Source organism: Strongylocentrotus purpuratus, unplaced genomic scaffold, assembly GCF_000002235.5.
Source record: "Strongylocentrotus purpuratus isolate Spur 01 unplaced genomic scaffold, Spur_5.0 spur5_scaffold_8, whole genome shotgun sequence".
Lineage (NCBI taxonomy): Eukaryota > Metazoa > Echinodermata > Echinoidea > Camarodonta > Strongylocentrotidae > Strongylocentrotus > Strongylocentrotus purpuratus.
This window is the reverse complement of record NW_022145614.1, coordinates 33,125,624-33,151,288: the sequence shown is the minus strand read 5'-3', so window position 1 is coordinate 33,151,288 and position 25,665 is coordinate 33,125,624. Positions and strand designations below refer to the sequence as shown.

Here is a 25,665-nt window from a genome sequence, read left to right as displayed (position 1 = left end):
GACGAAGAGGAAGAGGAAGAGGAAGAAGAAGAAGAAGAAGAAGAAGAAGAAGAAGAAGAAGAAGAAGAAGAAGAAGAAGAAGAAGAAGAAGAAGAAGAAAAAGAAGAAGAAGAAGAAGAAGGTGCAAGAGGAGAAGAAGAAGAAGAAGAAGAAGAAGAAGAAGAAGAAAAGAAGAAGAAGAAGAAGAAGAAGAAGAAGAAGAAGAAGAAGAAGTTGCAGGAGGAGAAGAAGAAGAAGTAGAAGAAGAGGAAGAAGTAGAAGAGGAAGAGTAGAATGATATCAATTGCAAATTAGTTAATCGCTTTTATACTCTTTTTAAGACAGGGCCAAGAAAAACACTCAAAATAAAACAAACACACTTCCATTTATCAAGAAAAAAGTGGGCATGAAAGACAACAATATGGATTTCATAGTTTATTTCAAAATACACATATGTTCTTATTTGAATAACATGTGCTTCTTTTTACATAAACTCACATAATTAAAGCAAAATGAAGAGAAATACACAAGAAATCAATTATCAACTTTCACAAGAGTAAGAATGCCCTCTAAGAAAAGCAACCTGGGGACCTCTGGCTTACAGTCCTATCCAAGGGACTTTGTAATCAAACCTTAATAGACATCTGCTCTAAAAGACTACAGTAAAATCAAAGAAGCAGATGGTGAAAGTTTTAATGAAATCGAACCAAAACAAGAAAGTTAAGAATTGTTGAAAGTGGTAATCACTATACATATTGGGACTTCAAATTGGCTGAAATGGTAATGTCATTGTGACTTAGAAACGGCTTAGTGACCGACAACTTTCCAGTTTGTTCCAACACACGTAATGATTATAATGTCAATTCTTTTCAAATTGTATGACTCAGGTGGGTCTTTTCTTTTCGAGGACCTAGAATATAATATGCTGTCCATAATATGTTTTGAGCAGTGCCCTAAGGAAGAAGGCACCAAGGAGAAAAACAGAAATTAGTGATATTTTGTTTACATACCAGTACAAACGGGAAAGTTGTCAGTGACTACATCACAATATGCTGACCATATTACCAAGTTGAGATTTGCATATATTTGGTGATCCCATATTTCAAACTTTCATCATTCTATTTCTTTTATTTAATGGTAGATTCAAATAAGGGCTTTACAAAACTATTCAAAATGTAGTCATAGATTGAAAGAGGGTGTGTGAGAAAGAGAGAAAGAGAGAAAGAGAGGGGGGGGGGTACAACAAAGAAAAGAGATGCAGAGGGAAGAGGGAGAAAGAAAAAAAAAGAGAAAGAAAGAAAGAGACAGAAAGAGAGAGAGAGAGAGAGAGAGAGAGAGACAGAGAGAAGAGACAGATAAAGAGAGAAGACATGGAAGATACTAGTAACTCCGAATGCTTGGCCAGACCTCACCAATACAACAATGATAAACGATATGCTCATATAATGCATAAATAACAATAAGAGAGGTCAGGCTTTCGAAATGGTAACATTGTTGGTTATACCTAACACAATGGACACTTTAAAATGTATCTGTCACCGATGTAACATCAAAAGATTGCAATTATTGTCTCGTAGATTTAATCTATGGGGTCTGTCCTAAAAAACGTTGGTGGTCGAGCAAGCCCCACAAGAAGATAAACCCCTTGAAGGAGGCTCATTTGCATATATTGTTGAGGACTGACCTATAACAACGATTTTCAATCGGACATTTTCATAATGTAACCAAATTTAATTCATACCTCGTTGTCAAGTGAATGCCTTGGTACAAATTATTTCATTCACCTGATACAAAAAATTGTATTTCAATAGTCAGAATGGCATTCATTATTTGCAGCTAAGTAGAACAAACATTTTTGCTTTCCCTATCTAAAAACACGATGACTGTTGAAAGACAATTACTTGTTACAGTTGAATAAAATAATTTCTACCGAGACATTTCAAAAAAATGTATGCATTAAATTTGATAACATAACAAATGGCCTACCGGTTTTCATTTTTACATGAACGACAGGGGAGCAATTTGGGAACAATTTATCATTAGAGTTATCGTAATTGGTGAGGTATGACCAGGCTCAGAGGGTTTGAATGATTAAAGAATGAAAATAGAATAAATCATAATAAAAACAGTGCTATATCATCTGCATGCAATATACATGTAGTCGATATGCATAATACAAATATTGATTTTCTTGCATACAAGTTTATATGTATAATGTACATGTATAATATTCTCTCTATACTATCAAATACATGATTATTTGTTTCTTTACATGTATATATGAATATATAAAATCAAAATAGATAACATTACTTACATCTGTACATGTTTGATTTTCTTTGAGAATAAGTTTTCCCACTACATACATCATTGACTGGATCATGTATACACATACTGGTCATAATGGGCATGTGGATCTAGAAAGTAACACATACAAACAGGCTGCAACCTCCAAACTAAAAATACAGAAAATATCAATTTTCAATATTTAAATGAATGACTAGAATTTTATTCTCAAAAGATTCACCACTTTCTATCCCCTTTATAATGATTTGAGGAAGGGCCTCTGCAAGGAAAAGGTAAAAATGGGTATAAAAAATTATATATTATATTTCTGATAATTTTGAAAAGGATTAAGCTCATGACACATTAATTTCACATTCAGACACTATTTTATGGGGGGGGGGGGGGGGGGGGGGAGGGGGGGGGGGGGGGGGTGTCAATTGTAAGAAGTAATCAAATAACAGGATTGTAACTATATGCTGTGTTCTTAAGACTACCAATCCAAGCTGTCCATATCTCATTTCTTGCCATCAGATGAAAGACTTAATCTACCAGGTTGATATTAGAAAGGTCTTAAAGGCAGGGTGTTTTACCGACATCGCTACCACTACTGTAATGTATTTTCAATTGCGCCTCCTTTCGATGAAGGCGTACATGGAGCGATTTCTGGCCGGGTCCAGTACCCAAGCATCATCCCATGTGTCAATGGTTGGTGATGCATTGTGGGACAAGGCTGTTGATACATCAGGACATTGTGAGCAGCAGATGGCAGCACACATAAATCTGAAGCAGTTTGATTAGAATACCCTGCCTTCAAACACTAACCCATAGAATGTAATCATTGACTTATTACGAGTATTGACATTGCGAATCTCAACCATGGAGATACTGCATTCCTATAATGCTCACACAGCACAAGAACAGAAAACCTGCATTGGTTGGGGATAATCATAATATAACAGGTAGTTTCAGCTTCTACCAACCTTAACATTTAGAAGGCAAGCTTTCATCCACTCATGTGGACTTTCTCAAGCATAGTGATTATTCACGCAGTTTCTTGCAGTACAATAACATCTTCCTATTTACTGGAAGACCTACTGATTTCAAGTGATATACAATATTCCATGAAGGACCATAATTCAAATATACATGTAGTAGATAAACCAGAAAATAGGAATAACTACAAAAAACATTTGTGAAGAAGAGAAAATGTAAGCACTACAGTATTTGCATTGATTCACGAAATTATATATTTCTTGTAATGCAGCAAATTTATAAAAAAAACAATGAAATACAAACAAAACCCCAGAATTAACAAAATGTTATTTGATAAAATCATGTAGGGCTTTAAAATCTGATTAGTTTCAGTCAGTGCAATAGCTGAGGGGCACAGAAAGAGAGATTGAAAGAGAGATTGAAATGGAGAAAAGGGAGGAGTATGAAAAGAAGACGATCTAACCGCCTCCTCCTCCTCCTCCTCCTCTCTAAAGTTGTTATCCTTGTTTTCTTGCACCCAGGGAGGGGTGATGGGGGGGGGGGGGGTATATTGACATGAACATGATTCACTGAAGTTCACTGTAATATCAAGCTATCATACTGCTCGGGATTTAAAATAGGACAACTCACAACCCCTCATACATGTAGTCATTCATATGACAAAAACATATGACATAATGATTATTACTGGGTCTTTATTGCTCAGATGCAATAGATAAAAAACAATTGGTTGTAAAAACTTAATTTCTGACATCGGTAGAAAGGATGAATCACTTATAGTTTAAAATGGACATCCAACCATAGATTGAAAACAGTCATCACACACAAGTGAATTGGGAAAGATATCATTATTAAATCATTACCCAAATAAAAAACAAATATTATAACATAAAATTATACAACGCTGTATCATATCAACAGCACATTTTACACAAATCAGCTGGCTAGCATAATAAATACACTCTTTCAATGAATCACATAGATTGTATATAAAAAAAAGACAAACAACGAATAGTAATGAAACAGAGTGGCAAAATGAAAATTCTTGAATTAAGGTATTAATTGTAATTTTAGGGTGAATAGAAAGAAACTTATTTTTAACAGGGGTGGGGTTAAAGAAATACAAATCATACAACTTTATACAAAATATCCGGGAAAAAAATTGTCATTATGGTAGTATTGAAAGAGTGTTTATTGTAGATATTTAGGAATCATGTGGTTCTTAAATCGTAGATAATGACCTAAAACTCTTTTTTATCAATAAATTGTTAATTTTGACAAAACAGAAAGTTAAGCTGTCAGAGGCCCAAGTGCGAGCATTTTGAAAATGATGTTTTATTGAAATAAATGCTTTGCATAAATCAATGGAACTCCCTTTATCTGTAAAACAAAACACACAACTGAAATATCCTGGATATATAAGATTAAACAGCTCTGCTAAATTCAATATATATTGTAGTGATAATTCAAATATACTGTCATAATTAATAAGAAACGATAGCAAATATTTGCAGCACAAGATTATTGTTGCCTTTACTCTCTATTACATTATAGATCAGTACGGTATCTTCTGATTTCAAAACAAATTTCTTGCGCTTAAAGATCTTCCAAGAAATAGTTTGCAGGACTTCCGAAGAAGAAAACAGACTGTTTGGCTAACTCACCCTTGATTGATTCCATGCAATGTGTCAAGAATAAAATCTGTATTATTTCTATCTATTTCATCCAAATCTGAATATTATCTAGATGTAACCAGTGAATACTGTCTGTGATACAAGAAAACAACCATTTGTAACGGTCTTATTGAGAAATCTTCTTAGTGTGTGACATAACAGGAAAATAGATATGTCGCACAGGACACATTACATGGCATCACATCCTTCTATTTGCTAGGACCAGGACTTCTGATGAACTAGAGAGACTGTTCTGTTACCTCAATCTTAGGTTTCTTTGGTCCTGGACTCGTCAAGAACTAGATTGTCTAGCCGATCACTCTTGTGTTTGTTTGGTCCAGTTTCTGTCTTGGTTTGATCCAGGACTTCTGAAGAACTACAAAAGATGTCCTACGATCACTCTTGCATCTGTTAGTCCAGGTCTAGACAGGTTGTCCAGCAATCACACCATTATGTTTACCTGGTCCAGGACTTCTGAAGAACTAGTAAGGATGTCCAGTGATCAGAATCTTGTATCTGTTAGTCCAGGACTAGACAGGTTGACCAGTTATCACACCCTTAGGTTTGTTACGTGCAGGACTTAAGATGAACTGAAAGCAACTCCAACAGCACTGTGTCCAGCCCTGTAGTATATCAAGCATGTAATCATTAACAAACAAAATGAAACCTGTACCACTTTACTACACACTGCCAGAAGACAGTCACAGAATTAAACAGAGACTCCTGCTAAATGTATCACACATGGTACTAATAAGATCAGCCCTATATGCCAAACAACTAATTCTGAACAAATAATGACAAGAGTATTAATGGCCGGAATTTGGTGCATTTACCTCTTTCATATCAGAATAAAAGCCGAATCGGCCTCAAATCATAGATAATCGCACAACTGGTGTGACGTCACTACGATTCTGAGCTGATTTAGCTTTTCTTCTCCAAGGAAGATTGTTGATTCCTTGAAATTTAGATACTGTGTATGCAACTACAAGTTCACCTGGCTTTCTATGGGCTAACAGATAAGAAGTATGAAGAAAATACAGAAATCCCACGTTTCCAGCCCTATATTAAGCAAGCCCGTATGGGTGCGTTGAGTAGTTTACTCACAAGTCACTTTTATGTTAATTGAGAGCGTATTTCAACTTGCAAAGCCTCCTTAAAGAAATAATATTGTTAAGCGATTGATTTACTTGGAGGTATCCAGTAATATAATCTCACAGAAGATGCACCATGTAAAATTGATATCTGCCAAAACTCCTTGTTAAAAGTGAAAAACCACTACAGGGCCACATCTCATTGTTATTTGTGTTATTAAGGCTACCCCTTTACATGTATCTATAATAAGATTGAATATATCTCTCTCTGATCATGATCAATTAGAACCTTAGGTAAAACAAACGGATGCCTTACTCACATGAAGAACATTAGAACAATCAATACATATCAGTAAACATACTTTCAAATATAGATATCTATAGACGCTACACACATTTATACAATTACAGAGATATACATGTCCCTACATACATACATACATGCAACCAACACTGAAATCTAATTTTAATATTGACGAGACAATCATGTGCCTGGCAAAAGCAATCTCATAGGAATTATTTCCATTTTTTTTTCACTGTGAGGAAGCCTATTGAAGATGGATTAAAAATGAGTCATTTCAAATTGCACATTCCTTTACTTTCCAACGAACATGTTACAATACACAAAGAAGCATGTACAAAGCAATCACAGAGTTGACATAACGACATATATAAGATCGAGTGAAAAGCATTGTGTTTAATTTCAGTTTAGGGTGAATAGGGTTTTGATCCATGCTGTATTTTCATCCTCTGCAGTCTTTTGGCAATTTTCTCTGGTTGGCTCTGCAGTAAAGTGAGAGCAGAAAGAAGAGAGAAACAAAAGAAAAGAAAAATCATAAGCAAGCAAGAAAAATATGTGCAGAACAAGAACAAGGAAGGCACTACCAAAGTACAAAGAACAAAGACATAAATATTCATTTTATGTGACAAACTTTTCATTTTAATAACACAACTAGTGCTAAATTTTGCAGGCTAAACTAAGAAAAAAGGAAAGTTGTTATCCTTGACAACATCTTTGTTGTCTAGACTACCGTAAGTAATTCTATGATGTATGATTTAGTTGCTATTTAGTCAAACGCCAATTTGTTCAATCCATGATTTGTCTCATTGTATTTCATTTGTCTACTTCCCACTATATCCACTCGCCAGTTAGTCTAATACCTTATTGAGCTAGTATCCACTTAGTCTAGTCAGCTATACCAAGCGCATACTAACCCAATTGAGTGGTGAAGTGTGACGTCATCAAAAATCCATTTTTGGAATTTCTCAATTTTTTCTTCATTTTCCGAAAGAGCATAAAAAATAATGTCCAGATATCAAAAACCAATTGAATATGTTAAGTATTGTTATTTTGCTCTCACCTCTGGTTCATAACTTCACGAACCAGAGCAAAAAAACACTTGAGTTCCTATAGGAAATCTATTTATTCAGAAGGTTATATTTCAGCCAATACTTAACATATTCAATTGGTTTTAGACATGTGAACATTATTTTTGATGCTCTTTCGGAAAATAAAGGAAAAATTGAGAAATTCTAAAAAAAGATTTTATGATGTCACAGCTTTGGTACTCTATAGGTCATCAGTTTGTGTATATCTGTGTCGAAATCAAATTGACATTAGACTTGTTGAATAGTTCGATAGGCAAACTAAATATAGACAAGAAGAGATTAGACCAGCTGAACACTAGACAAATTGGCATTGGATCAAATGGCAATACACCTTTCAAAAGCAACAATACGGCACAACACTAATTCTTGTGATAACATGTGAGTAGATATGTATCAAACAAGACAGAGACTCACAATGTGATTGACAGATTGATTGACAGATTGAGACAGAGCAGAGAGAGAGAGATGCAGCACATTGCTTATGGTACATATGATACAAGTATATAATACGACCACTGATTGCACTGCTTTAGTTTTAGTGTTCATACATCTGGGCCACATTTCACAAAACATGTCTTCAGTGACAAATGACAGTCTTTGTTATAAGCTATTGAAATCCTTGCTTCTGATTGGTTATCAGCAGATTTGTCATTGCTTTTTGTCATTTGTCATTGAAAAAGGCTTTGTGAAACGAGACCCTGATCATGATTATCAACATGATGATGATAATGATGATCAATAATCTGTGCACTCACAGAGTAAATTATTGACACTTTGTTGATATCCAGTGCATTAACAATACTTATTGCAAGTAATACTGATGCTAAATATTGGGGAAAATTGATGTTAGCCTAAATAGTTTTGATTGTGCAATATCAAAGATCGCATACTGTAAGGACAAGTATGAGGAATTCCCAGATCCATTTTTAAAGACAGCCTCCATTAAAGCTGATGAAATCTGCCATCATGTAACATTTGACAGGCATTACACAAATAAAGGAAAAAACGTTTCATACGGCAGGGCCAGTCTGATATATTGTATATTGATTGCTATCTCATAGTTGTTTATGACTGTACATCAAAGGTGAAGATGAGGGTAGTGTGCTATGTATCAATTGTTAAGAGCCAGAAAGGAGTAATACATCTATGTAACACCCTTCTGCCTATAAGCAGATGACAGTGTGTATATTACCTTGACTGGTGACCCTCTCTTCTCTGCTCTCCTGCCTTGCCGGATCCTACTTGTTTGAGCTGGTGATCCCTTCTTTGAAGATGACTGATTGGCATTCCTATCGGGTTGCCATGCCGATACAATGGAATCTTCTCCTCCCGTGACCAATGTTTCCGTCTAGAATGAAATCAAGATAGATCCTTGCTACAGTGCACACATTACACTTTCTAATTCAACATAATTCACATGTATGCTTTCATCCACATGCTGTCTTACTACAAAGACATTTGCTCTACATGAAAGAATAGACCCATTAATGGTTCATGAAAAGGATACAGAAAAAACTTCTTGGACCGTAGTGATAGAAACAATCAACCATATAGTTTAATTCTTTTAAACGCCAATATAAATCCAGTCTTTAAAGTTCTTATTCATAATGTGAAATGTTATATTATGCATGCTTGTTTCATTGTTTTATTTGTTTGTTTGTCTGTTTGTTTGTATGTATGTATTGTTCATTTGGGGTCAACATACTATAGGGCTATCTGCTCTCATTCTCATAATGTGTTTTTGTCCAATTGTTCTGTATTGACTTCTATTGATGTTGCTCTGTCGTTTATTTATTTCATGTATGTTGTTATTATTGAGAATGAAAATAAGGACTGAACTGAACTGAACTGAACTGAACTGAACTGAACTGAACTGAACTGAACTAAACTGAACTGAACTGAACTGAACTGGACAGAACTGGACTGAACTGAACTGAACTGAACTGAACTGGATGGCCTTCTCATATGATCTGAATGCGAATGAAGACCTCTCATCTGGTCTGAACAGGAAGAGGGGGTACTCACTTGATTATCCCAATGAAGGCACCTCACAACTCCTTTGTGAGTTCCTTTGAGTGAATGAACAAAATGAAGTCTGTCTTTCCCCACTGTCAGCAGATGTAAATCTCCGCTGTAACCAATGACAAAAAAATAAAGACAAATTGTCATGAAATAAATAGGATATCAATTATTGGATCCCAAACATACCGGTAATTGCTTCTTTATAGATAAGTGATAGTCATTATATGGGAACATACGGAACAAGGAAAGTCAAAAGAACAAGTGGTACATGAACAACCAGATAGTCTAATGTCTTACCCCACTGTTCCTCCAAGTACTACTAAGGACTTGAGACCTGAATGATAGAAACAATCAACCAGATAGTCTAATGTCTTACCCCACTGTTCCTCCAAGTACTACTAAGGACTTGAGACCTGAATGATAGAAACAATCAACCAGATAGTCTAATGTCTTACCCCACTGTTCCTCCAAGTACTACTAAGGACTTGAGACCTGAATGATAGAAACAATCAACCAAATAGTCTAATGTCTTACCCCACTGTTCCTCCAAGTACTACTAAGGACTTGAGACCTGAATGATAGAAACAATCAACCAGATAGTCTAATGTCTTACCCCACTGTTCCTCCAAGTACTACTAAGGACTTGAGACCTGAATGATAGAAACAATCAACCAGATAGTCTAATGTCTTACCCCACTGTTCCTCCAAGTACTACTAAGGACTTGAGACCTGAATGATAGAAACAATCAACCAGATAGTCCACTTTACACCGATCCTCCTGTACAAAAGAAAAAGATAAATTTCATCAATCAAATATTTTTAACTTAGTTAATACATTACGGTAGTTATTGAAAGAAAACATAGTGTATCACATATAATTCTTTATTGTAGCCACTCCTCTATGTTCTTTGAGTACTGACAACTGTCTTGTCTTGTCTTCTGTTTGATGAAACTTAGCTATTTCATATGATAAGATTACCATCTCATTCAAATATTGGTAAGATGTTCCGGAGCACTACATATTTGTCTGCCAGCTATGAACAGGGTAATTGTTGGAGCGCCAGCAGTGTCACGATGTGATGGACATGTGCGCTATATGAAAAGCCACTATTATTATAAGAAGACATACGAGTACAGACAAACTTAAACGCAAGATTGTTTTGAACATTGCATAGAGACACATTTACTTACCTTCAATGATTCTCTTACTGAATCAAACTTGGTAATTTCTGAAGACTGTCGTAACAAGAAAAGAAAAACAAACATATTATCAATTCATATCCTTAGACAACCTCATGAATTTAATTGTTTATCAAACAGTCACACAAACATGTAAAACACAGATTTATGACAAGTCCTGCATGAGAATATTCCACACATACGTTGACTTCTGAATTCTTCATTCCCATATATGTAGGCTTAATATAGGGAGCACCAAGGTCTTGCAGCCAATGGCTGAAGAGACAGCAAAAAAAAAAGGGAAGGGGGGGGGTAGAAATAGGGAGACAGACATTTAAAATTGAGGAGACAAGAAATAGAGGGAAAGAAAGAAAGAGAAAGAGAGGGAGAGGAAGAGAGAAATAAAGACAGAGAGAGAGAGAGAGAGACAGAGACAGAGAGAGATAGAGGGAAGGGTAGAGAAGATTATGAGGAATACAGCGAGAAAAGTGGTAAAGAAAATACAAAAGTGGGAGATGAGTAGTTTTTCTTTGAAATTATGTGTAGTGTGATGACTAAACATTACGCAGAAGTAAAAAAAAAAAAGAAGCTAAACTTAAGCATCTAAACAAATATTGAGATTCTACAGAGAGATTCTATAAACACTTACCTCAACAGCATCAAAGATCCGAATGGTTTCCGTATGAGTCAAGCAGTAGAGATATTCACTGTTTGTACCACACCAATCAATGTGACTCTGTAATGATCAATCAACAGATATCCTCTCAATGTTAACACTCAATCACTCTATATTCTCATCAAATAAGTCCTTAGAATACTTACTCAACACTGTTCAAAGCGATAACACTTCAAACTATTGTATCATTACAAATTAAACATCGTAATATAAGCCATCTTCAGACACAATACAGTACATTGTACTTGTAATCAATGAATGGCAGGGGGTAATGGCGCAATGATGTGGAGTTAAACATATTGGCGCATGCATTAACCACTTGAATGACGGATCACAATAGACCATTATCCTAATGTAATCAGCATTAAATGCATCAATCATTGTTAAGTGACATGTTATAAATTATGTCATTCACCTGTTTAATGATTGTATTTTTATATTTGTACTTTGTATAATTATCTGTAATGTTATTATTAGAATTATGTATTATTATTGCTGTATGTTCATTTCATGTTGTACCTTACTTGTATGTTAAGCGCTTAGAAACATTGTATTAAGCGCTTTATAAATGTAATTTATTATTATTATTATTCTATTTCAATAGTCAGAATGCAAATTGCCTACATTAATTGTTGCTAGGTAGGACAAACACTATGGCTTGTCCTACCTAGCAACACATAGTACTGCAATATATGTTCTGACTATTGAAATACAGTTATTCATACCAGGTGAATGAAATAATTTGTAACGAGGCACTAAACAAAGATTTGTGTATTAAATGTGATTACATTACGAAAATGGTCTAATGTATAAGATACTTAAGACTGAAGTGCGCTATGCTTGTCTAACTACCCGTATATTTTGCCATAGCATTTTGTTTTGTTTTGATTTTAAATCAATATACGATAATACCACTTCATTTAATCAATGGATGATTACTAATCACTCCCGAAATGGTCATACATGGAAAATGATGATGCTCCTCAAAACATCCCCCATCCCTTCAGACTACATACATTCATTGTATAGTTATTAAACAAAATCTGCATATCTATACAATCAAATTGTTCTAGTCTGAATGTTATATACAAAACTGCTGTAGAGCAAAAACTCAAGTTTGAGAATTAGAATCAAGGGCAACATTTCATTAAACCGTCATAATTACCAGTTCGCCGACACCCCCATTGAAATGCGTGTTTCAACAGGATGTCGTTCAACCTGTACTTTGACGGTTTAATGAAACGATGCTCTAGTCATGTTCTCATCTGAACTTCACATCGTATGAACATCACATAACTGCATGTGCAGGGCTTATTGCGAGCATGCACGGGTGGTTAGCCAGCTGCCATGCCAACTCATCTCTTCAAAACTACCGGTAGTCTCCATATACCACATTTCTTTATACAATTTTGTTTTCAAGTGTGTACACTGCTTTCTGGACCATGAGTCTTTATATGTATTTCATATAATTTTCCTCCACTTTGAACAAGCTACCAGACAAGCATCCATTATGAATACTTGATAGGAATCAGAGATGTAATTTGATGGTGACTTCTTCATACAAAGGATGTTCAAATTGAGTAAGTTGAGAGAACATACCACTGATGATTCTGAGTTGAGAGTTGTAACAAGTGCATCTTCTTCATTCGTTTGACTGGTATCAAACACACATACAAGACCATCAGTTGATCCTGTGGCTAAACTTGATGATTTGGTGGGGTGAAATTTGACCTGTAAACAAAAAAGAATATTAATAGAATCAGTTGATAATGTCACATCACAATAACTAAGAAAATCATATAGACATACTAACAAGAAAAGCACAAGGAAGATTGTAACTGTTTCATGAACTCAAATGTGGCATCATAATGAAATAATACACGAACCTGTCTCAGTGTCTCTCTGTTATTATGTTCAATAGAGTATGTACCTTCCTCAGTAAAAACAGAAATAATGATGTAAGAGTGTTTCATTTAATTTAAGCCACATGGATTTGTATCAGTTTAAAAAATTCTTTCATGACAGCTACTTTTATTCATTTATGAGAGCAGTTATGACAGTTTTATGGAGAAACAATCCCTCTCAATAAGTAGCTTCTCACTGTCTACATTCCACACTCATTAAAACTCATCTCCATTCAGACACAGAATAATACAATCATTCTGCTCCAATGACTAATGTTGATTAAACTCAATAGTAATTCATTTCAGAAAATAAGCACAGGCAGTTGCTATGGAAATTGATTAAAGCAAGAACAGGGAAGAAAATACACACAATTATAAAATAGCAAGAATAGTAAATGAAAAAGGAAAGGCTAGCTTCCTAATTATACATTATTGTAGTTATAATTCCTCAAGGTGTATTCTTCAATTGCCTCAGTTCTTTGAAAAAATCTGCATCTTGCATACAATTAAAATACCCTAGAGTTTAATTCTTGGTTGTATTTTATATATTTACACTTGTCTTTAAATACAATTGACATCCTTAAATTGTATGTCAGACATATCATGTTGATAAAATTAAGGTAAACAGCAAAAAATACCCTCAAAACGAAAACGCTTAAAAGATTGTGACAGGTGTATGAGAGAGCAAGCGATATACAATCTAATTACTTACAAGGTGAGTGACTGGACATGCATACCAGGTATTATGATACTGACTCACAATATAAACTCCCTAATCACCTTTTAGCACATATCTATCATTGACCTTCCATGGCCAGATGCTTAACGTGTTACATCTATGAATTATTAAACACAATATATTAAATATTCATAGGAAAAGATAATAGATGTGTACTGGGAGATACGTCAGTATCAATGGTGATGAGCTTATTTTGTGAACCTTAGAATCATCTTTACATGACAGAAATACTACGTTCATGCAAACACCATAAGGATACAAATAGGCTGACAGACTGGAATTCTCAATTTTTCAAAGAAAAAATAATACTAGTAATAATAATTAGAGGAAGAAGAAGAAGAAGAAGAAGAAGAAGAAGAAGAAGAAGAAGAAGAAGAAGAAGAAGAAGAAGAAGGTGAAGAAGGTGAAGAAGAAGAAGAAGAAGAAGAAGAAGGTGAAGAAGGTGAAGAAGGTGAAGAAGGTGAAGAAGGTGAAGAAGAAGAAGAAGAAGAAGAAGAAGAAGAAGAAGGTGAAGAAGGTGAAGAAGGTGAAGAAGAAGAAGAAGAAGAAGATGTAGAAAAAAAAGATGAAGATGAAAATGAAGAAGAAGAAGAGGGAGAAGAAGGAGAAGAAGGAAGAGAAGGAGAAGGAAGAGAAGGAGAAGAAGGAAGAGAGGGAGAAGAAGGAAGAGAGGGAGAAGAAGGAAGAGAGGGAGAAGAAGTAGATGAAGAAGAAGGTGGAGGAGGAGAATAAGAAGATGAAGAAAAATAAGAAGAACAAAAAAAAACAGAAAAGATGAGAAATGAAAAGGCAAACAAATGAACAAGCTGGAGAACAGACAGGAAGGAAAGGAATTAGTGTACAGTTTTTGTTTTAATGGAAAGAATATGTTGTCCCCCCAGAAAAAAATGATTTGGTTGAACTGATGCAATCATCCATGCAGAAACAATTGTCAACCTTGACAACGAGGATTGCTTTCACACCTAACAATCATGGTAAACACTTTTTTGTTATAAGGCACTGATTCTAAATACATTTAGTTCTTACTACGAGAGTGTATAAACCCATTCAAAGAATAAATATTTCAAAAATGCTTCACCTACAAAGTGACTACCTAAGCAATATAATAAAACTTCCTCTATTTCATTCCTCTATCACCCCCTCCCCCCCACCACCACCCTGTTGATACCCCTTTTTGCATCTTTGCTTCCATAGCAAAGAATATATGTTCAGTGAAAGATAGCATCATGCTGGTACATCTTGATTGCTCTGAAAACATGAATATGGTAGTTGAATGCGAAAAGAGTCTTACAATGCGAGTAGAATTGTAGAATATAAATTGGGCATCTATTTTTTTCTCTATAACAATACAGCTTCATGAAAACATTACAAAGCACATGATCCATCAATGACACAATGGCACATCTACCTAACTTATTTTATTTAAATCATTTAACATAAAACAGTTCAAATTTTTCATATTTTCTAAATTAATCTGTTTCCCTCCTTAAATTGGCAACAATTAATCTCATTTTTCACTCCTTCATAGTTGGATAATGCGAAAGAAAAACTAAATTCAACCGAAAATATTGCCAATTTGTACACAATATAGCCCTTTTATATTTAACATGGCATTGCAATTTAGAGAGTTTGATGACTAGTTTACAAGAACATACTGCATTGCAAATAGACAAATATTTTTCTGTGATTTTTGCTCTTTCTACTCGAGCATTCTAGATCAAAAGTTGATAACAACACATGACTAAAAGGAGACACTGTGCTGCTAGGGAGGGGTATACAGCAAGGACAGCTACAGGTACTCAAAACAGAAGCCTATACAGGTAGCTGAAATAATAGAAACTGATACAAAGATATCTATATTTTACTTCTACACAACAGCACATGCATTTATATCATTTTTACCTGTTGTATGACAAATGGATTTTTCTGTCCGCATTTAAAAAAAAGAGAAGGAATTTGCAAGTAATATACAAATTATGAATATGATTATGAAAGATGAATAATAATAATAATAATAAGAAGAAGAATAATAATCAAATGATAATAGTCACATCTTTATCATACTACATTTCTAAGTGCTTTACACTGTAAGTAGTATTACCCTGGTCATTGGATCATTGCTAACCTGCACATGTATAGTGCCATCTGCTCCATGTGGAGTATTTTGGCCAGGTACCAAAATAAAAGTGCACACACGCCAATCCAACAACATTAATGTTCCCATCCTATCTGCTACCCATTTAACACCTGGGTGGAGAGTGGCAAGTGCAGATTAATGTCTTGTTAAAGGACAATAGTGCTGCAACAGGGATCCAAACCTCGTACCGAGTGGTTCACAGTCCGGAGATTTATCTACTTGAGGCTCAACGTTAATGTTCTTTGTTTATCTCCATATACCCAGACCTCATCAAACCATATGTATGACTGAAATAACTCTAAAGCACCCTCTACCATCATCCTACTTCTTCTTCTTCTTCTTCTTCTCCTCCTCCTCTTCCTCCTGCTCCTCCTCCTCCTGCTCCTCATCATCATCACCATTACCACCACCATGACCATCATCATCATTACTATCATCATCATCATCATCATCATCATCATAAATCATCAACAACAACAAAGAATAAAATAAACAGAGTTGGGGCAGCAACTTGATTGACAGAGAACATCGCATTCACCTTGATCTACATCAGATCCTTCCTCTCTCAGTCGCAAATCCCGAAAACAGGATGGCTTCAAATCCTTTCAATCTGTAGCCACTTGCCTAGGGAACAAACTCCCTGCATTTCTGAGAATAGTACTTTCCTTGAATTCTCCAAAAACACATGAAAACATACCTCTACAATTCTTAACTTGTCCTTAGACTAAAGGACAGTGCCTTGTTTCCTCTGGAAAGGTGTCATATAAATCAAATTATTATCATCATTCATTATTACAACTTATCAGCACTCTCAAAGAGAATATGGAAAACCCAAAGTAAAATTTGCTTTTCTTATTAACACCCTCATCCTGGGAATGAACTATTTCTCTTGAAACATAGAGCTGTTGAAACTAAATCTGAATAAGGGAATACAATGTTATTACATATTCTTACCTGCGTAATATCATCTGAGTGTGATTCCTTGTATGTACCAAGAAGATTGGTACTTCTTCTATCCCTGATAATATAAAAAGGAAAAATAAAACATTTCTAAACAAGACATTCATTCTAGTTTACTTATTTATAGCAGGACAAAAATTGTTTAAAAGTACAAGATTGGAAAAACACATCAAATCAACTTTTTAAATGTCCTTGAAATAAGTTTGTGAATAGCAACATCATATACAAAGTTACCTGCAAAGGTATATACTTCTATAATATAATAAAAGTAGGAAGAAAAACATGGATGATAAAGGGATTCATTGCGTCAGCTGCCATTTAAATAAGTTCATATTTCTGAGTATCTCCTTTAAAATCTTAGCACAGTAGGCTTTAGGCAAACAGCCAATTATAGAAGTTGTTTATATCCAATAGATGCACTCAATTAACGCAGGATTTCCTTGGCATTGTGACTTGACGATGTTGTACCTAGCCTGCCTTGTGTGACTTGATACATGTTATGAATAATGAGATTTTCTGTGATCTGAGTTAGATGTGGAAGAAGTGCATATAGAATGTGAAATTCAAGTAGATGTTTCTTGAAAGGAAAGAGATGGGATTCATGATTAGATCATTATCTTCATGAAGATAGAGTTTCAACACACTTATGACAGTTCATGCTGAGAGCAAAAGGGAGAAAACAGAAAAGAGGAATAATTAGAGAGGAAGAGAGAGAGAGAGAGAGAGAGAGAGAAAGAAAGAGAGAGCAGGAGGGAAAGAGAGGGAGAGAGGGTGTGGGAGAGACAGACAGAAAGAGAGAGAGAGTGAGAGAAAGAGAGAGAGAGAGAGACAGAGAGACAGAGAGGAGAGAAATAAGGAAACATCATGGAAACAAACAGAATTAAGGAGAAATATAAATTGACACACATGACAAGAGAAAATACAGAGACACAAGTGGTAAAACGTGAACATAAAAGATCAAGAAAGATCCAGGGAGGGGGGGGGGGCAATGAATGAGAAAAAGAGGGAGATAGGGTGAGATTGTGAGTGTGCGTGTGAGAGAAAGAGAATGAGATAAATATATATATATATATATATATAGAGAGAGAGAGAGAGAGAGAGAGAGAGAGGCACACACCTTTAATAGACAAACACTACAGACACAAAAACTAAAGAAACACATCAGGCTCATCCTGATATGGTGAGGAAATATGTTTGCAAGAAAATGTATTTTGGGGCACCTTTGCACAACCAAAGAGATACTGAGAAACATGAAATCATTAATGCAAGCATGCGGAAGTTAGAAACAAAATACACATAGGACATTTTGAAAAACATACAAGGAAATATGAACCTCTCTCTAGAGAATAACATCAGTAATTGGAAGATTTTACAATTTGATTTTCATCAATTTCTTGTCTAATGAAAATTGTATTTTACAACATTGTCTGACAAAATATGCTTAGATTTTTATAAAAAATTAAAAATTTTACCTTTGAGAGAAAATAAGTTACTTATTTTTAATCTCACTGGAGAATATGATTACATGTTTTGAAAGCAGTCAAGAGTGTCAAACCACCGTCTGGTAACGATACACGATGAAAGGTCAGGTCTATTATCTAATGTCTTTAGTAAATAACACGAGTTGGAGCGTTGGACCGGATCTAAGGAGGTAAAAATGGTTTTTGTTCCAGACTTAGTGTTCAAAAAATCATGTGGTTTATTTTGACTGTAGAGGTAAATATTTCAGCATGTATATCTTGATACTTCTCTACAGGAATTCCTCCTTCAAAAAAACAAAATCATGTTATTACTTATAAAGTTGATGAATGCTGCATGGAGTATATAAAAAAAAAATCTTATGTATAGTTATCATCAAAAATAGGTCACATCGAGATGGGGTTTGTGCAATGTGTCCATATTGATTATTGTGAGAATATTTATTTAGAGATAGAATGTAAGGTGAGTTTGGAAGGAGGTTCTGGAATAACTACTTGATAAAAGAGCCAAAAGGTCAGAGAGCCTTCAAAATCTTTAATTTGAACAAAATTGAACAGCTGTCTAAACAGAATGCACTTTGAATAGACAGCCTCCTCCTTCTAGCCATCCAGTCTTCATTCCTAGTAGAAGCAGGGAGTTAGGATGGGAGGTTTCCCTGGGAGTGAATTCATTCTATTGTTGGAGACGAAAGAAAAACATGGCTTCCAGGGGCTGTCACTGTCCTACATTTAAAATCCTGTTTATATCTACCAAAAACATGGCATAAACTCTGCAAGTTGTTCCCTGTCACTCACTAGTCGCTTGCAAGGCAGACACCGGAAGACCTCTTGCTCTACAGTGCTTCCCCGCTCCATTCGTGCACATTAATTTGCAGAATGATGTAACAAAAAAAGAGGTCAGTTGGCAGGGAGTATAGTTATTACTAATAATCTATCTCCTAAGGGAATTTTTTTCTCTGCCGCTGTCTCTTCATTTCCAAAATGAGTGTTATTAACAAACCCTTGTCCTTAATTTGCAATGCTTGCAATGCTTGGTATAATTAAAATACAATCTAATTTGTTGTCACTGCCGGTGAATCAAAAACCATTTTTGAAGGAAAAAAAGCTTTAAAGTCCTAACACTGGCAACAACAACAAAAATCGCCATTCTTTTTTATTATCTGACAACATTCTTACCAAGGTATATTGTTTTCAGAGACATTAGAAAACTATTGCTGTTACCAATTTTAATTAGAGGATGTGATCAATTTAATAGCCCTGAACATAATCCTGCCCTGAAAGAGATAAGTTTGTTCCTTTAAAAGGATTTCCACAATCGGAATTTCAGAACAGGTCTATCTGTTTATATGTCTCATGATAAGCTACATATCATAAAAGGAAGGTGTCAAAACTTACACACATCCCATCCCATCTAGCCTAGTGAATTAATACTCTTTTCCTGATTTTTTTAAAGGTAAAGACCAGTTATGGTCATGCGATTGCATTGTGAAAGAAACGTTGTGGAATCGATCAGAAAAGGTTGATCATCTAGCATCTAGCATCTAGCATCTGGAAGGTTCTGGAATCATCAAAATGATAAGAAATTTGGCCCATTCTTCGTAAAGTTACAAGCACTATACACAGAAAGATGTATATGGGACTACCCTATATCTCTCACAGACCATGAGAGAAACAAATTTACCAAATATATGAATTAGTAGGTGGTTTCCCAGCAAATTTTTTATCATCATGTATTAGTCAAAACATATTCTTTCACATGATTGGTAATGAGAGCTTCCATTTCATTTTTTGGAATTGGGGCGTTTCCAATACTGGTCTTTACCTTTAAGCGATGAATTACTGCATATACCCACCCATTCATATCATATGTTATTTTAGAAGTGTTAAGTTTAGTCTTGAGGAATAAAAGGATTTGAGATAACCTGTCAATCTAATCCACATCTACCACGCTCAATTTCACCTTCAATTAGGCTAGGTGGTGATGATGATTATGATGGGTCTGCCAGCCAGCCAGTCAGCCAGCCAGTCAGCCAATCTAAATACTCAATACAAAGTGTCTTCATATCATCGTTGGGGACATAGCCTCATAACTCAAAAATGTTCAATTTTCAGGAGAGCTGTACAATTTTCATGTTGAACATAGCACTGACAACCTTCCCCATACAGATCACTAGAGGCATTAAAGATATGCATTATATAGGTTTATCAAAGTATCAAATAGGCCCTGAGCTTGAAATATTATTAAGCAAAGAGAAATTATCAGAAATCATACCATCAATTTTCCATATATTACTTTAAAAAATCCCTTTCTACACCTGTTACAGGATGATTTAAGGTATACCAATCACCAACAAATATTTTGCTCTTGATGGAAGGGATTTCATATTATTATACTATTCAAAGTATAAGCTTCAAATATTACTTTTACAAAGAGATTAAAACGCACTCACAGTGAATAGTAAAATGTCTTTTTGGAGCAGACTAGTTAACACACGCTTACACACTTGCATGAACGTTGCTGGAAATAGTTTTTGCATGTTGTTAAATTTGTGTTCGAAGAGTGATTTGTAAATTTTAGAAAATCCCCCCCCCCCAAAAAAAAAAGCAGATTTAAACTCCAACAAGATTTTTATCCCATACATAACGTATGTTTAGAATATTGTAATAACCTGACTACACAGATAATCAATAGTGTTTTGCAACAAGAGTTATGTGTGATAGGAAATTGGTTATGGTAATTTCTCAATACTTTTGTATGTATGCTTATATACTTATATTGTATGCAAAAATCTATGCTGGAGCAAGCTTTTGGATTATTCCAAAGGGCTTTCATTTTACCTTCAAATGTCACAAATGGAGGAAATTGAGGATTTGAGATACTTGATCACAACGTCCCTGCCATAATGTATGTCTGAACTTTACGATTGATTAAAATGGATGGCTCAGTATGAGTGTCATCTCAGAGTGATTCATCAGTTATTCAACTGGTGGAGGTGACGTCAAACTAGTGCTCTTTAATACAACCTTGACTTTGAGTTTAATCAAATTGAAGCTTGAATAATGTATGCATGTAGTTATGCATACAGTCTTTCATACACCTATGGTTTTCTCGTTCATTTTCAAGCTACCAGCAGTCTGGAATGAACCTCACATATCAATCATTACAATAAATATCCTTTCACAAAGAAAAAAACTGTATTAGTTAAAACGTGATAATCTTTGACTTCACAATTTAGCAGCACATATAAAGGCAAAAAGCAGGTGTTACAAGTCAAACAACCTCTTACCAACCAAATCTATGAAAATATAAAATGTTAATTGATTTGATTGATTTGATTGTATTTAGCAACAGCAATACAGTAATAAATGTTATACAATGTATTTACATATACAAGAAGAGAAACTATTGGTTGGTAAAAAGGGGCACATGTGCTAGTCGAGCCTAACCCCGTAAATTCTAAAAGCAAATTTAAATTTTCCCATCTACATTGCCGATTTTAATTTTCAACTTGTACTGTGCCATTATCAATGTGAAACTTATACATCACGATTTATGATCCAGATTAAGTTTAAAAGATTAGAATTGTTTCATTGTTTTATCTTAATAAAAGCAAAGCAGTAGTGACCAGCATAAACTACGATTATTTCAACTAGTGCGGTTGTCTGTTATTTTAAAGCCTTAGATCCCCTGGTTGCTTACTTACAAGCAACTTGATGACTTCTTAGCAGTCAGGTAAAATCATCATAATCATCATCATCATCTTTCTTTCATCAATGAATTTGCAATTATCTCTACCAAAATAACTATTGAAAAAAGTAGGTAAAAATTGCAATGTATTTGTTACTTATTTTTATTTACCATTGTTTGAACTATCTATATTTTGCATTAAATTTTTTAACATTATATTGTAACCATTGTAATTCAGTCTTTGGATTGGGAGAATGGAAGAGACTTAATAAAATCTTCAATATCTCATACCTATCACTGCCTAAGGTTCAGCAAATCTTTGACATAATCTTTGCTCTTCTAGCAGTGATTTGGAAGCTGGGAACTCATCGCATTCCTTGAGATTCAACTTCATGGCAGGGTTATATTAACAATCTGTTGCACTTTGCAAATGATGTGGCAAGGTTTAAAAGGTTAAGTTATGTTCTCTACATGGGAAATTGGTAGACTTTTAAACTGTCAAGTTGAATTGAGGCCTTTGATATCAGACTGTACTATGCTCACAGGATCCGCTTCAGGTAATCATCACTCATGGGAAACATGCAGAGCAGAGCAGAGAGCAAGAAGAGGGAAGGCAAAGAGGAGAAAGAGGATGATTGGTATCAACTAGCAATGTAAGATGTACATCAGGTGATCACTGAATCAGAAATAGGGGCTGAGAGAGAGAGAGAGAGAGAGAGAGAGAGAAAGAGAGAGGGAGAGAGAGAGAGAGAGAGAGAGAGAGAGAGGCGCGGAAAGGAGAGGAAGAAGATTATTGGTATGAATTTGGAAAATAGCATGTCCGTCAAGTAATCACTGAATCAGAAAAAAGGGCTGAGAGAGAGAGAAAGAGAGAGAGCCAGAGAGAGAAAGAGAGAGAGAGAGATAGAGAGAGAGAGAACGAGAGAGAGAGAGAAAGAGAGACGGAGAGGGAGACAGACAGAGAGAGAGAGAAAGAGAGATAGAGAGAGAGAGAGAGAGAGAGAGAGAGGGGGAGACAGAGACAGAGAGGGAAGAGGAAAGAAAAAAGAGGGAAGAGGGAAAGGGGAAGATGAGGATGATCAGTATGAACTGGGAAAGTAGCATGTACATAACCATTGCATCAGAAACAGGGGCTGTGTGAATTTGGAAAATAGCATGTCCATCAAGTAATCACTGAATCAGAAAAACGGGCTGAGAAAGAGAGAGAGAGAGAGAGAGAGAGAAAGAAAAGAGAGAGAGAGAGAGAGAGAGAGAGAGAGAGAGAGAGAGAGAGAGAGAGAGTAGGGGAGGGAAGGGAAGGGAGGGAAAGGAGAGGAAGAAGATTATTGGTATGAACTGGGAACATAACATATCCATCAAGTAATCACTGAATCAGAAAAAAGGGATGAGAGAGAGAGAGACAGAGAGACAGAGAGGGAAGAGGAAAGAGAAAAGAGGGAATGGGAAAGGGGAGGATGAGGATGATTGGTATGGACTGGGAAAGTAGCATGTACATCAAGTAACCACTGAATCAGAAAAACGGGCTGAGAAAGAGAGAGAGAGAGAGAGAAACAGAGAGAGGGGAGTTATGTAGAGGTTACTTCAAGAAGAGGGGAGAGAGAGGAGTGCATCAGGTAATCACTGAATCAGCCAGGTGAAAAACAAGGCTAGAGTAAGAGAGTAAGAGGAGAGAAGGGGGTGGGGAGGTGGAGATATATATATATATATATATATATATATATCTATATATGATAGTGAGAGATTAATTCAATGTTTGCAGCAGCAAAATCTCTAGTATATCATGTACATCACAACAAGCTAATTCCATTATCAGTTCCAATACAAACAAAACCCAACAAAACAAAAACAAATTGTCCTTGTATCATAATCTGTCTTCCTTATTTCATTGTTCCAAGAATCAAAATTCACATTCTACGAGCACATACAAGCTTCTCTTATAAGAATGCCAGATACATCATAGAACAAGGAACAGTTCAAACTAGCCATGACAGTGGAAGGGTGAGGCATTCACTTAAAAGACATTAACACATGCCTGTGCTGGCATGTATGCATACACAAGCATGTTTATCAGCCGAATAAATGCAACAAACCAAGCAAAACATTTGACATGGTGGAAAGAGAAAGGAGGAGAAAGGAGGAGACTCAGGTTTCATTTTCCTCAAGAACAGCTTGAAAGCTGGAGGGAAATGTCTTCACACTTGACCTAACATGTCAGCAGGAGCCTTAGTCATGCTTACATCTAGAAAGAAGAACATCACTTTGGGCTATGGCTGGAGATGCAACACTTTATCATACTGGTATCACCTAATTACTGATTGCAAGCAAAAATACCATCTAAATTACACTACTGCTGTTTGTTAAATTTCACAGGAACTACTCAATCGTCAGGGGTATTTTTTGTTCTTCAAAATTTCTAGGGAAATGCTCAATTACAATCAAGATATCAGTAGCATCAGAAAATGTATAAAAAACTCACAAGTGAGAGGACAGTGAATTGTACCCTGATATCCAAAGTAGATATGTACATGTTCATATTGGATTTCTGTTCAGGAATATAAACATGGGATTTTCAATTTCCTTAGAAATTTTGATGTGGCAATCATACTTTCATTCTCTGCAGTGTAGCTTCTAGATAACAATTTCCTGGAAGCTAAAGGATAATGAAAACCAGGCTTTGATGGGTGTGTGAGCTTTCACAGAAGATCTTATCTTCATTGATCGGAATGGCAAGAAAGCTTTAGAGACTTACCAAAACATGAGATATGCATCATTGTCTACTGCCTCTGTACCCGCACTTAAAATGTCATCAGTTGAGTTGATGTCAAAGCTTGTAAAAGAATTCCCTTCATAACCTGCATCAAAAGATGATAACACCTGATAAACACATCATTTACATACTTTACACTAAAAAGGAATAACATGTCCCTATAGCTTACGTCAAAACTGACCTTTATGAAAATGCAAAATTGCAAATCCGTAAAGAAATATTGATATGATCATGATATTATTCATTGTTCTTACTCCATAAAGATACATATCAAATGGCTGATGATATTTCTATTATGACAGAACAGATCAGAGCAAATCACTTTTCTCCAAATAAAGAACTTCTAAAACTCTTGGACATTATAACAACTTAAAATAATCACTATGATGCATTTAATATACATAATACTAAAATAATTGTGAGACAAGGAGGATTTATAATGTCTGCAGACAAATATCCCACAAAGTGTTTATAAGCAAACATAATATATCTCTAGGGGGGGGGGGAGGGGGGCAAGCTCCGTTTTGTGAAAATGAGTTCGAAGTTTCCAACTGAGTCTGTAATTCCAGACTAGAACCTAAATGCAATCCATTTAGTCTATTTTTCTAACCCAAATTGGCTCAGATAGCCTAGTGTATTTTGGCAAGCATACACTGACTCCCAACACTATTCACCTGCTTGGACTAAAAATACTGTTAAACTTA

The 25,665-nt window shown here is 35.3% G+C and overlaps 1 protein-coding gene across 2 annotated transcripts in view; it reads right to left on the bottom strand.

Moving 5' to 3' along the window:
- Positions 1-401: 401 nt before the first annotated feature.
- Positions 402-25,665, bottom strand: part of LOC583976 (WD repeat-containing protein 89) — a 60,798-nt gene continuing 35,534 nt past the window's right edge. The window contains exons 6-15 of one of the 2 annotated variants that reach the window (XM_030975264.1): positions 24,944-25,046; positions 17,023-17,086; positions 15,834-15,857; positions 12,888-13,019; positions 11,262-11,348; positions 10,625-10,669; positions 10,126-10,211; positions 9,437-9,542; positions 8,604-8,759; positions 402-6,805 (exon numbers count right to left, since the gene is read on the bottom strand). In XM_030975264.1, coding sequence (XP_030831124.1) covers positions 6,731-6,805; positions 8,604-8,759; positions 9,437-9,542; positions 10,126-10,211; positions 10,625-10,669; positions 11,262-11,348; positions 12,888-13,019; positions 15,834-15,857; positions 17,023-17,086; positions 24,944-25,046 — 878 coding nt within the window. In that variant the 3' untranslated portion in view covers positions 402-6,730. The remainder of the gene's footprint in view (positions 6,806-8,603; positions 8,760-9,436; positions 9,543-10,125; positions 10,212-10,624; positions 10,670-11,261; positions 11,349-12,887; positions 13,020-15,833; positions 15,858-17,022; positions 17,087-24,943; positions 25,047-25,665) is intronic. The other variant, XM_030975265.1, reaches the window with a different exon arrangement.